Here is a 12,869-nt window from a genome sequence, read left to right as displayed (position 1 = left end):
CTAGGGAGATCTATCTTTCCTCCCTGGTCTGTACTTAAGCTCTGTACTTAAGCTCTGAGGTTCTATATATTGCAGCTTGGTTATCATTGACCTAACAGCTAATATCCACATATAAACTTATACATACCAGATTTGTCTTTCTGGGTCCTCACTCAGAGTGATTTTTTTCCCCCTAGCTTTATCCATTTACCTGTGAATTTCTTCTTCTTCTTCTTCTTCTTCTTCTTCTTCTTCTTCTTCTTCTTCTTCTTCTTCTTCTTCTTCTTTTTTTTAATGGTTGAGTAACACCTTATGGTGTAAAACGCACCACATTTTCTTTATCCAATCTTCTGTTGTGACACATCTAGGTTTCCGATTTCTGATTAGGAAGCATCAATGGACAACATGGTTGGGCAAGTGTCTATCTTGAGGTAGATTCCCATCCTCCTGAGGAACTTCCGAGCTGATTTCCATAGTGACTGTACAAGTTTGCGAACCCACCAGTAATGGATGAATGGAGACTTCATTTTCTGCCTTGGACTTTAGAGGCTTGGGTGGAAAGGCTGCTCTAAAAGGAGCTTACTTAGCACACAGTCCCAGCAAGCCTCACATCACCTTCCCCAGAATCAGTCATTTTCCCTATTGCCGTGGTCCTCCCATGGCGCTACCGAGCGGCTGGAGTTAGTCCGACACCGGAGCTGGTTACTCTAGCCGGTGACTTGGTGGCGGGCAGAGGCTGCTTGGCTTCCTGGCGCCGCCATGTTGGAAGTACAGAGCTCTAACCATGGCTGCGAGCGTCAGGCTCCGACTACCAGCCCCGCCAGCTCGGCAGGGCACGCGGTGGAAGTGCGGCCCGGGCTGTATCTGGGTGGGGCGGCGGCAGTGGCTGGACCGGACTACCTGAGGGAGGCGGGCATCACCGCCGTGCTGACGGTGGACTCGGAACCGGCTTTCCCGGCCGGGGCTGGTTTCGAAGGTCTCCAGAGCCTCTTCGTGCCCGCGCTGGACAAACCCGAGACCGACCTGCTCAGTCACTTGGATCGGTGCGTGGCTTTCATCGGCCAGGCTCGCTCCGAAGGCCGTGCGGTGTTGGTGCACTGGTGAGTGCCCCAGGCTGGGGGGCGGTGCCTTACCCCGTGTCTAGCCTCTCTGCTGAGGCGCCCAGAAGTGGAGGGCGGTGCTGTCATAGCCCAAACCCTCTTTCCTCATCTTCCCTTGGGGTTTGTGGCTCAAGGGAGAGTTCGTAAACCCGCCCTTGGTTAAGGTTTTGTTTGATTTCATTTTCCAGCAACCATTGTCTGTGCATCCATCCTTCCATCCGTCCATCGGTCTATCTGCCTATCTGTGTTTTTGGAGTTTGGGGTTCACCAGATTAGTTCATTAATCACTAACCATTACAATTATTTCATCAAGTTTAGCAGCTTTGTAAGAGAAGTCAGAATCATTCTGGTGAATGGAGTACAGGGGTGAAAGTACGTGATACTTTTCTTCCTCGTCCTAAAGCTCACTAAACAAGAGAAAAACATGGGGCTTTTTGTTTTTTGAGGCAAGGTCTAACTGTACAGATCTGGCAGGCCCGGAACTCGCTATATCGAGCAGGTTGGCTTCAAAAAGCACAGATATCCTCCTGCCTCTGCGTCCACAGTGCTGCACACCTTTAGTGAGCCACCATGCTCGGGCAGTTTTAATCAAAGATTTACGTGACTCGCAGGTTTAGAGAAGCATGCACGGACCAAAGGAAAACCGTTCGTTCACATTCTGGGACTAATTAAGACTGGACAGTCGTATAGAAAAGGGATTGGACAAGAGGAGTGTGACATAATGCTATGGAAATGAGCCAGGAAACTCAGCCTGTCCTGAATTGATCGTCCTCGGGTGTATAGGCAAAGCCCTTTCTGGAATTGTGGTCTTAGGATGTATCGGACTAAATCGATCGGAGAATTAATTTGTCCTGCTTATAGCACGTTAGGCAAACATGCTGCTACTATGATGACACAGCCCCGATCTTAAGAAAATGCCTTTGGGGCAGGTTCTTGGAAAGGTGGAGGAAAGTTAGAGTGATGTTTCTCTCCATATTTTTGTTGTTTTGTTTTTGGGATGGAAGTTTTGCTGTGCGGTCTAGACAGTCCTTGAACTTGGGACCCTCCCGCATCCACCCCCAGTGCTGGTATTCTTTTTTTGTTTTTTGTTTTTTGTTTTTGGAGCTGGGGACCGAACCCAGGGCCTTGCGCTTCCTAGGCAAGCGCTCTACCACTGAGCTAAATCCCCAACCCCAGTGCTGGTATTCTATGCATGTGCTACTTACTGCTTTGACTTTAATTCTGGTTTTTGTGCTTAGAGTTGAAGAAGAGTGCTTCTAGCCTCTCCTTCAAGGTTCGTCAGAACATCAAGTGTCCAACACAGTCGAGTATGAGAGTCAGAGGTGCAGGGCTTCGCCCCAAGAAGCCCAGGTACCTGAAGTTGGGTCTGGGGTACAGACCTGAGTGAGGATCACTACAACCCTGTGTTCGACTATTGATTGACGCCCTGTGTGGCCAACTGTGTTCATTGCCCCTGAGTCCCACCAGAGGGCGCACGATGGCCAAACTGCTGCCTGCACCCATCTCTTCCACAAGGTGGAAGGAGCCAATGCAAATAAAGTTATTAAGTACTGGTGTGGGGGAAAAAAAGAAGGAAAATCTTAGTAGGTGTTTGGGGATCCCAGGGTAGTCCTGTTGGGGTCCGTCTGAACTGCTTCGTTGGACACTTCCTGTGTACCAGTAGTTGTAAAGATTTACACAAGGACAGAAGGTAGTGATGAGAAGTATGGAATCAGATCTGGAACAACTTGAAGTCAAGAGCCGAGGCGCCATGGCAACAGTTAAAACATTGAAGGCAGGCATTGTAGAATAGTTAATGCATCCACACTGTTCGGAATTAAGAAGGAATAAGGAAATAATCGATTCATGTTGTGCGTTGACAGTATTTAAGGGGCAGTGGGTTAATTTGAATGGAAATAGGAATGAGCTGGGTACAGGGCGCCGCACCTGGAATTCCAGCACCGAGGAGGCTGAGGCGGGAGATCGTCCTGACTCAGAAAGGAGTGAGGTGGACCGAAACGTTACCACTAACAGTCGCTGGGCTTTGTCTTTTAGTTTATTTGTTGGTTGATTGATTGAGACAGGGTTTCTCTGCGTAGCCCTGGCCATCCTGGACTCAACTCTGTAAACCAGGCTGGCCTTGAACTCACAGAGATCTGCCTGCCTCCGCCTCCCGAGTGCTGGGATTAGAGGCGTGTGCCACCGTGCCCAGCCTGGCTTGCTTTTTAACTGCTGCTATCTGCTATTTTATTTCGAAGGTCTCTTTTTCAGTCATGCAGGAGTCAGCCGCAGTGTTGCTGTAGTGACGGCTTTCATAATGAAGACCGAACAGCTTACCTTTGAAAAAGCCTATGAAAACCTCCAGACCATCAAGCCAGAGGCTAAGTGAGTCCTTTGGAGTCCCAGTCCCACGCGTGTGTCCGTGCGTGCGTGTGTTATTTTGTGTGTGTATGGTGTGTGTCTATATGCATGTATGTATACTGTGTGTGTGTCTGTGTATGGTATGTGTGTATGGTGTGTGTGCACATACATGTGCATATGTGCACACTTGTGTATGTGTGTGGTGTATGTGCATGTGTGTGGTAGGTGCATCTCTCTGCACTTCCATAGGCCAGAGGCAAACAGGGTCTTCCTTCTTGGCTGCAAGCAGTTCTCTTGTTTTCATGTCTCCTTAATCAGAGACTCTGAACTTCATACTTGCTACCATTGCAGGATGAATGAGGGGTTCGAGTGGCAACTGAAGCTCTATGAGGCGATGGGACACGAAGTCCATACCTCCAGTGCCGTTTACAAGCAGTACCGTTTGCAAAAGGTGACTGAGAAGTATCCAGGTGAGCAAACACGGGTACTGGGTTGACTGGGCTCTTCTGGGCTGTCATTTTCTTGGACACTGAATGCATTCTGTCACTTTCCAGGAAATCCTAGGAGGCAGAGACTGTCGGTTCCTTTTGTTTAGCAGAAAGTCACGTGGTTTAAAAATGGCGGGATTGAAGTCAGGCGCCCCGTTCACAGCGAGGGCTTGCTCACTCTGCTTTCCTACCTCGCTTCTCAACATGGAGATCTTTGCCTTTAGTTTCTGAGTTTAGCATGGATCACCTCAGTTCGGCATTGGGATTTTATCTGAAAATCTAGAAGGTTCATCTTGACAGTTGGATGCATTTATCTTGTAGAACTTCGGAATTTGCCTCGAGAACTCTTTGCTGTCGACCCAACTACCATTTCACAAGGATTAAAAGATGACATCCTCTACAAATGTAGAAAGTGCAGGTAAAATATCTTGTGTCCCCTGGAAATTTTATCATCGTGGTAATTGGAAAAGCACTTGAAGCTTTATTTCTGCAAGAAGAATTTGTTTACTTGAATATTACGAAAATTTCACGTCCAAACCTGCCTCACAATTTAGTAATCGGATTGTAAGGCAACTGAAGTGAAGGCAAGTGAAGCATACTCAATGGCGTATTATTGACCTGTAAGAAGTATTATACGTTTCATCTGGGCTTTTGTTAATGCTTTTGTCTTTGGTGGTTTCACAGGCGATCTTTATTTAGACGTTCCAGCATTTTGGATCATAGTGAAGGAAGTGGGCCAGTAGCCTTTGCTCACAAGAGAACAGGACTGTCTTCCGTACTTACCACAGGGAATCAGGCTCAGTGTACATCTTACTTCATCGAACCTGTGCAGTGGATGGAGTCTGCTTTGTTGGGGGTTATGGATGGACAGGTGAGAACACGGCTTTCTACGGTTTCGTCGTATCATCTAAATTCTGTGTTAGAGCCGGGGACATAGCTCGGTTGACAGAGTACTTCCCTAGGGTTGTGCACGAGGCCCTGGATTCCATCTCCAGCATCACGTAAGCCGGGCATCCCCAGCACTCGGGAGGTTGAGGCAGGAGGTCAGTCATTAAGGTCACCTCAGGCATGCAGTGAGTTTGAGACTATCCTGACATTCACGAGACGCTATCCCAAGACAGTACAGCAAACACATTTTTATTTACTTTTTTTTGTTTTGTTTGTATTACATTTTCTTCACTTTCTATATGGTGTGTGTACCTGTCAGGGGTGGGAGATTTGGGTAACACACGCTCACCTACCTGGAAGCCAGAGGAACTTGTGGAAGTTGATTCTCTCTGTTCACCATGAGTTTCAGGATCAAGCTCAGGTCATCAGACTTGGCCAGAGGACCTTGGCCTCCAGTGCCAGCTTACTGTCTGGACAAAAGCCAAAACAAATCAACACCATGTTTAACATTTCCTTCCTGAAGAGTCTGAGGATTATACCCTTTTAGTACATGGGTAAGGCTATCAAAAATAAATGACTTCTTTTTAAATTAAACTCAAGGTTTTATCCATGTAAGCACGCACTCTACCATGAAACCATGCCCCCAGTATTCAAGTCAAATGTTTTTAAAAATTAGCTGATTCGAATTCATTAGCCACATTTGATGGAGAACCACATCCAAGTTAGGTTTATTTCAAACTCTTATTTTATGTTTTCAAATATAAGACTAACATTTTAAGGATAATTCGATAGATCACAAAATTAAATAGGGGGATAAATCGAGGCAAAATTAGGTTTAAAATTTATTTTTCTCTTTGGCTTTATGACGCACATTTTCTATTTTTCTGGTCTTTGAACTTAATTCATTTGCTATGGGATGCTTTTCATTCTCTGTTAAAGATTGGAGCTCAGGGGGGTTGGGGATTTAGCTCAGTGGTAGAGCGCTTGCCTAGGAAGCGCAAGGCCCTGGGTTTGGTCCCCAGCTCCGAAAAAAAGAACCAAAAAAAAAAAAAAAGATTGGAGCTCAGAATCATATCCTGAAGCCCTCACAATTTCCCTTCTGCATACTTGTTATTAATCTGAGGTATTCTATAACAATTTTTTTTTTAATGCTGGAGATTTGATCCAGGGTACTCGCATGCCCTATGTATTCTCCATGAGCTACAAGTCAACCGTGTGTAGTAACAATCATAATGAGTTGGAAAGGACGTATGGGCGTGTGAAAGTCTGTACAATAGATTCTTTATGAAACCTTTATCTCACTTGCGAATATACTCAGCTATGATTTAGAATCTTTTATGAAACAGGCTCGACTCTGTTGTCTACGAGCGCTCATTCCGTAGGCTAAATTAAGGCCGCAGTCTGTCGATATACTTGCAATCTAGTGTTGAGGAAACAATTTGTATTAGTTACTCTGTTGTCTGGAGAGGGGTATCCACATGTTCAGATTGAACTGCTCTTAGTTATTTATGTGTGATTCACCATTTTATAGTGTTTTACTATAGCTGCAGGGGTTGGTTGGTTTGTTTTTGTGTTTGGTGATCACCGCACTCAGTACACTCGTCGGGAGTCACTCCGAGTTTTTGCTGCTGTTATTTTCACTGTGGTTTTCCTCTGTGGCCTAGGTTGGGCTTGAACTCATCCTTCGTCCTCAGCCTTCTGAGCGGTGGCATTAGATATGCATTACGAAGCCTGGCCCCTGCCCAGAGTTGATTTTTGAGACAGGATCTCATGGAGCCCAGGCTTGCTCCACTCCTGGCCCTCCTGCGTCTACCTCGCAGGTGCTGGAATTGTAAGACTGCACAGTTGGACCTGGCTCTCTTCCCATTCCTAGGATTAGGTTTTGTCAGAGGGCTTTTGACCTCAGAGAAATCCAGTTTTGGCTGTTGTGCTTTTGGCTTGCCGCCTTAATTTAGCCTGTAATATGAGTGCACACAGACACAGAGGAAAGCCATTTTTGTAAAAAGATTCTAAATCACGGGTGGCTGTAGTGGATGGTACATGCCTTTTATCCCAGCCTTCAGGAGGCAGAGTCAGATGGATCTCTGCGAGTTTAAGGTGAGTGGTGAGTCTTTTTTTTTTTTTTTTTTTTGGTTCTTTTTTTTTTCGGGAGCTGGGGACCGAACCCAGGGCCTTGCGCTTCCTAGGCAAGCGCTCTACCACTGAGCTAAATCCTCAACCCCGAGTGGTGAGTCTTGTGTACATAGAGTTCCAGGCTAACCAGAGCTGCCTAGCAAGATATTTTAATCAATCAATCAATCAACCAAACAACCAACCAATCAATCAGTATCTAAGTCACATCTGTGTTTGTTTCTTTGAACATGTATTTATGATTTCCGAAGAAGAGATTTTTTTTTTTTAAAGATTTATTTATTTATTATATATAAGTACACTGTAGCTGTCTTCAGATACACCAGAAGAGGGCATCAGATCTCTTTACAGATGGTTGTGAGCCACCATGTGGTTGCTGGGAATTGAACTCATGACCTCTGGAAGAGCAGTCGGGTGCTCTTAACCGCTGAGCCATCTCTCCAGCCCCGAAGAAGAGATTCTTAGAAATGGAACTCGTGGCTCAACAACTCCATTAAGGCTAACATTCATAAAGCCCTTATAGAATTTCTTCTCACTAAGAGAATGTGTGTACACGTTTCTTTGTCTCCCTCATCATACTAAATGTTTGTGGAATAAAATCAATGTTAATTCTAAAATGCCCCTGACTTTTCATGTTTCCTACTTCAGATTAGTGTATTTCCCTATTTACCAGCTGATAGGTTTCTGTTGCTGTAGAAAACACCATGGCCAACACCAACCTGGGACGGAAAGGGTTAGTTCATGTTGTAGCTTTCAGTTCATCTTCTAGGAAGCCAGAGCAGGGACCTGGAGGCAGGAACTGAAGCAGAGACCATGGACAAACTCTGCCTTCTTACTGGCTTGGTCTTTATGGTCTCTACTTTCTTAAACTTTCTTAAATAGACCAGGCCCACCTAATCCAGGGGTGGCACCATCCATTAGTGGGCTAGCTTCCCCCTTCTCCCCAGCAATCATTAATCAAGAGAATGCCCTGTAACCCTTTGGGCTTTTTAAAATCTGCCCCAGTTCCTGAATAATGACACAAAGACTTACTTATGTATTATGCCTTGGCCGTAAGCTAGGCTTGTTTCCTGATTAGTTTGCAACTTACATGAACTCATTTATACTATTCTATGTCTGCCATGTAGCTGGTTACCTCTCCTCAGATTCATAAGTCCGACTTCTCTGAGACCAGGTGGGAATCTCCTCACACCTGACTCTCTCAGAACTTTTACCTTCTACTTCTGCCTTTGCTAATGGGCCATAGGCTTTTTATCTAATCCAGTCAGAGGATGCCATAATGGGCAAGGAAGGACAGACACGTATGTCTTCACACAGTGCTTATAAACATTATGCCTAAATCGACCCCAGAGGCCAGTCTGATGGAGACCATTCCCCAGTCAAGACTTCTTCCCAGGTGACTAGTTTGTGTCAAGGTGACAAAACTGGCTCATCAGCATCGGCCATTTAATTTATAGTTTCTTTTTCTGTAAAGTGTTTTATAGCTTTGCTTTTTTTCTTGATATGCAGGAGCTCTTTGAATATTATAAATAAGCTTCATCAAATAGTTTTTTATCTCAAACTTATAGTATATTTTGTCACATTAGAGTTTAAGAAAATAGAGAAATATGTGTGTGTGTGAGAGGGGAGAGAGAGAGAGAGAGAAAGAGAGAGAGAGACAGAGAGAGAGACAGAGACACAGAGACTAGACTGGCTTTATATATGCTATGTAGCTGAGGTTATCCTCAAACTCTTCATGGTCCCACTCCCTGGTTTTTGTTTTTCCACTCGTGTTTCTGACACGAGTATAGACATAAATAAAACTCATGTGTGCCATGGTGCAGGTGTGGAGGTCACAACGGTTTTGTTCTTTCTACCTTTGCTTGAGTTCCAGGAATCAAACCCAGGTTTTACACACTCATCCATCTTGCTGGCCCTATGTCCAGACTTTTTGTAGCTCACTGTTTAAAAGAAAAAGCCCTACTCAGACCATGTATACTAAACACAAATGGTAATGCTATCATTAACATTAGAGAACTTGGTGAGTACTTTGGATTTCTCTCGTGCTGGAATGTCAGCGTCTCTGACCTACATGCCGCTGACAGCGGGCAGTAATAGAAGATGAAGTCTGAGCGTGCATTTCCGCCCTTTACCCTGATGTTCCAGCTTGGAATCCTGGAATAGAAACCAAGTGTTTGTTACCCTGATAAAAACATTCCTAGTGGCTGTGAGCTTTGCTTTTCCCCTTCAGCCTGGATTCCTGTTCCCCCTCTTCAGTATAAAGTATGACATCTTCTGTAGTATTTGTAGTTAACGATCAGATAAGGAAGTGTATCTTATGTACGTGGGAACATTATAGTTTCCTTGATGACAGAAACCGCGCCTTAGCTGTTTTATATTCTGTTTTGTCAAAGACAGTTGCCGAGTGTGTATAAAAGTGGACATAGTAACACTTTTTGTTTTTTTTTCAGCTTCTTTGCCCAAAATGCAGTGCCAAGTTGGGTTCCTTTAACTGGTATGGTGAACAGTGCTCGTGTGGCCGATGGATAACCCCTGCTTTCCAAATCCACAAGAACAGAGTGGATGAAGTGAAAACATTGCCAGCGCTGGGATCACAAACAAAGAAACCATGAACTTAGGACTCAGCTTGGGATGGACCCTGGGAAAGGCGCTTCTCCATTGGCATCTTTCATGGCGATGTCAAATTTCAGTTGGATGTCCAAGGATAATTACTGACTGTAACAGCTGTGGGGTGGTGGCTTATTATGTCACACACACACACACACACACACACACACACACACACACACACACACGGTACTCTGCTTGGCCATCCAGACTGTTAGTCATGTAAATTGGATTTGATATTAAAATCTTTTGGGGCTGGAGAAATGGCTCAGTGGTTAAGAGCACTGACTGCTCTTCCAGAGGTCCTGAGTTCAAATCCCAGCAACCACATGGTGGCTCACAACCATCTGTAATGGGGTCTGATGCCCTCTTCTGGTGTGTCTGAAGACAGCTACAGTGTACTTATATATAATAAGTAAATTCTTTAAAAAAATCTTTTATAATCCAGATACTGTGTTACATGTTTTAAAGCTTTTGTGCTGTTTGATCAAGCCCGTGCTTTAAGCATGCCAGGCAAGTGGGCTACCTCTCAGCTACCTCTGGGGCTGCTGCTGCTCTTCTTTTTTTTTTTTTTTTTTTTTTGCAGAGAAATACAATTTTAATCAACCAGAAAGGTAAACTCTGGGCATTTGTCATCTTTGCACCTAAAAATGAGAAACCAGAGGAGACAAACTGTTGAAACAAGGCAGTCTCCTCACACTCATGACACCACTCCAGTTACAAAACATGTTAAACATGAAAATAGAAGTCTGAGAGTCACAGAAAGTGTAAAAAGCCCAAATGCCGTCCACCTATAAAATAGCACCTGTGATTAGAGCAAAAGGTGTTTAAAACCATTATGATGGCATTTCTGAAATGTAGCTTTTCTCATCTCTGGTGATGCCCCTAAAAAAGAATATCCCTTAAAAATGCAATGTATCTATTAGGATAAAAAGGATTTAAAAACCTCCAGAAGATCCAAGTTTCTCTTTGTAGTTTGCCCAACCATCACTTATAAAAGAAAACAATATGCTTCTGGTCCTGGCTTCTCAGGAGGAGGAGTTAGGGGGTCTTACTCATCTGGTGACCTGAGATGTTGGGGTCAGGGCCCATCATTTGGTGAGAGGGAGTGGGGAAAGGTTTCCCTAAGCTCCCTCCTTTGTGTCCCTCACACCTGGAAGAGGGCCACTCCATCCACCCTTCCTGAGCTCAAAACATTCTACTCCAGTCTTCCAGAGGACTAGCTGCTGACATCATCATACTGGAAAATGCTACAGGACTGCAGCTCTTTTACCAAAGCAAGGGGAAGGTGCCAGGAAGGCCTAACTCATAGACACCATCTTAACTATTCCTAGGGAAAAAAACAACCAAAAAACGTTTGGTCCCTGGAGCTTGTTCATCTGAGCCCACATTCACAATAGCATCCTCCTGCAAACTCGGAGCTCGGATTACTTAAAAGCAAATTCTCAAGTGATTTTGCAGCACGAACCTGAGTACTAAGAGAGAGCTGTTGTTTTGGTATCTTAGCCATCACTTGTGAGTGATAAACTGAGGAGGGAAAAAGAGAGCCATTTTACTATACTTACTTCAAGTTTTAAAGTTTCGGAATGAGAAGTCATGGGCACCGTGCCAGGCTCTCTAAGCAGCCAGGTCTGAGCTGTGCACAGGGAGGAAGCACCTGGGGCTCCCCTGCAGGGGCCAGGAGGCTCTGCTCCCACTGAGCAGGAGAAAGCTGAGGTACAGTGATGTGAGGCCCCACACAGGTGAGCTAAGGAAGGGGACAGATGATATGCCTTCAGGGAGGGGTGACTGGCTCTTGACTAAGAGCACCTCAGTTCTGGGTAGAACTATTCCTATGCAAAGTAGTCCTTCAAAGGGGCAAACAGGTGTCTGATGACTGGCACATCCAGGACTTTCCCATTAGCTTTTGGCGGGCGCCACGGCCCCTGTTGGCCGCGTCTGTGGAGTGCGTAGGAAAGCCGAAGATCCTTTCGAGCTCAGGGCACCACAAAACGGCATCTTTGCCATTCATGACTACAGCTGGTTTTCCCGTCTGATGGGAGGGGACCTGAGTTCAACTTGGTGGTTATTGTCTGCACTTTCTTTACCTTGGCTGTCCTACTGAACTCCAAGCAGTCCTGCAGCTCGAGGTTATCATTGTCTGAAGCTATCACGGGCCTGTTCATCCCAGGTAGGTTACCCAAAAAGTACCGGGCCCTGTGAGCAGCAGAAACCTTGATGGCATTGATCGTCTCTGGGTTACATGCCAGGAATCGGGAGGTGTCTTTCTTGTCATTCACTTTCATGGCCACAACATTCTCAAACACCCAGAAGAACGGACGGTTGTCTCCATCCTTGGAGCGTATGTTATTCAGCAAATGGTAAACCTTGAAGAAGAGCCTTCCTGTGCCCTCATATAGGCCTTTCCTGGCAGGATTGACGTTAGAGAGATCATTACATGGGCTTCCTTCCACCAATCACCAAGTCAAATGGGCCCCCCTCTTCAATATTTTTCTTGGTGATTTTCCAGACGTCATTGACATATTTGATTTGGCCTTCATGTTTAACGGTTCCTACAGCAATGGCCCCTGCACAGACTTCAGAAGCAATGGACCTCTCCACTTTAATACCCAACTCCTTGAGCACCAAGCACCCTGTTGCAATTCCATCAAACAGAGACAGGACCCTAATGGGCCTCCTTTTGGCTGCAGGAACTGCTGGGTACAACCTGGGCTGCTCAAATTCTTCTAGGTCAGGATCAGGAGTCATCTGCAGCTTCTTATGTTCATAGAAGTTATGCCTTGTATGTTGGTTATGTGATACTAAAGCCTAGATGGCTAAAATTATATGTAGAAACTCGGAACTGTCAGTATCTGAGATACTTTTTGATTTTCAAAAATAAGAGGAAGTTTTGGTTGTATTTTGAAAAGTTATTTCTGTGTTTCACTTAAGGGCCATTAGTAAACCTACATATGCCGTTTGGTGACTCCTCCTAGGGAGACGTGAATAAATCTATTCAGCCTACATTGGGCACTGACGACAGACCAGAGATGGTTCCACTGAAGTCCCACCTGGTGAAATGAGTTTAGCCGTTCACCTACAGGAGCATGGGCAACTCCATGCAGTTGCATTAGCAGAAAGGCAGCATGGGTAACCACTCAGGAAACCTGCAATCCTAGAGTTTCCTGCTCAGTTTGCAGGCAGCTCACTGCAGGGGAACATCTTCTCTCAGTGATCACCACAGCGTCTATAGTCTTTGGGGAGGGCCTTGTGAATCTTTAACTGTCTTGAGCCTTGTGAATCTCTCTCTTCCCTCCTGGGTGGGAGGGTGTGGTCGGGGTACAGGTGAATGAATATA

General features: G+C 45.3%; 1 protein-coding gene and 1 pseudogene across 4 annotated transcripts; one reads left to right on the top strand and one right to left on the bottom strand.

The window, feature by feature from the left end:
• The first annotated feature begins 710 nt into the window (after nucleotides 1-710).
• On the top strand, nucleotides 711-10,483 carry Dusp12 (dual specificity phosphatase 12). Of its 4 annotated transcripts, none has more exons than XR_015635372.1 (6): nucleotides 711-1,079; nucleotides 3,330-3,443; nucleotides 3,771-3,889; nucleotides 4,229-4,491; nucleotides 4,592-4,778; nucleotides 9,376-10,483. XR_015635372.1 is itself a non-coding variant. In XM_087581552.1 (6 exons), exons 2-6 carry the CDS (start codon nucleotides 3,376-3,378, stop codon nucleotides 9,535-9,537), a joined length of 633 nt encoding a protein of 210 aa, XP_087437678.1. In that variant the 5' UTR covers nucleotides 711-1,079; nucleotides 3,317-3,375; the 3' UTR covers nucleotides 9,538-10,483.
• Dnmt3b-ps2 (DNA methyltransferase 3B, pseudogene 2) lies at nucleotides 10,117-12,277 on the bottom strand (annotated as a pseudogene).

This window comes from Rattus norvegicus, chromosome 13 (genome assembly GCF_021556685.1).
Source record: "Rattus norvegicus strain SHRSP/BbbUtx chromosome 13, alternate assembly SHRSP_T2T, whole genome shotgun sequence".
NCBI classification, from domain to species: Eukaryota; Metazoa; Chordata; class Mammalia; order Rodentia; family Muridae; genus Rattus; species Rattus norvegicus.
Note: the sequence above shows the minus strand (reverse complement) of the source record. Positions and strands in the feature narration are given on the sequence as shown.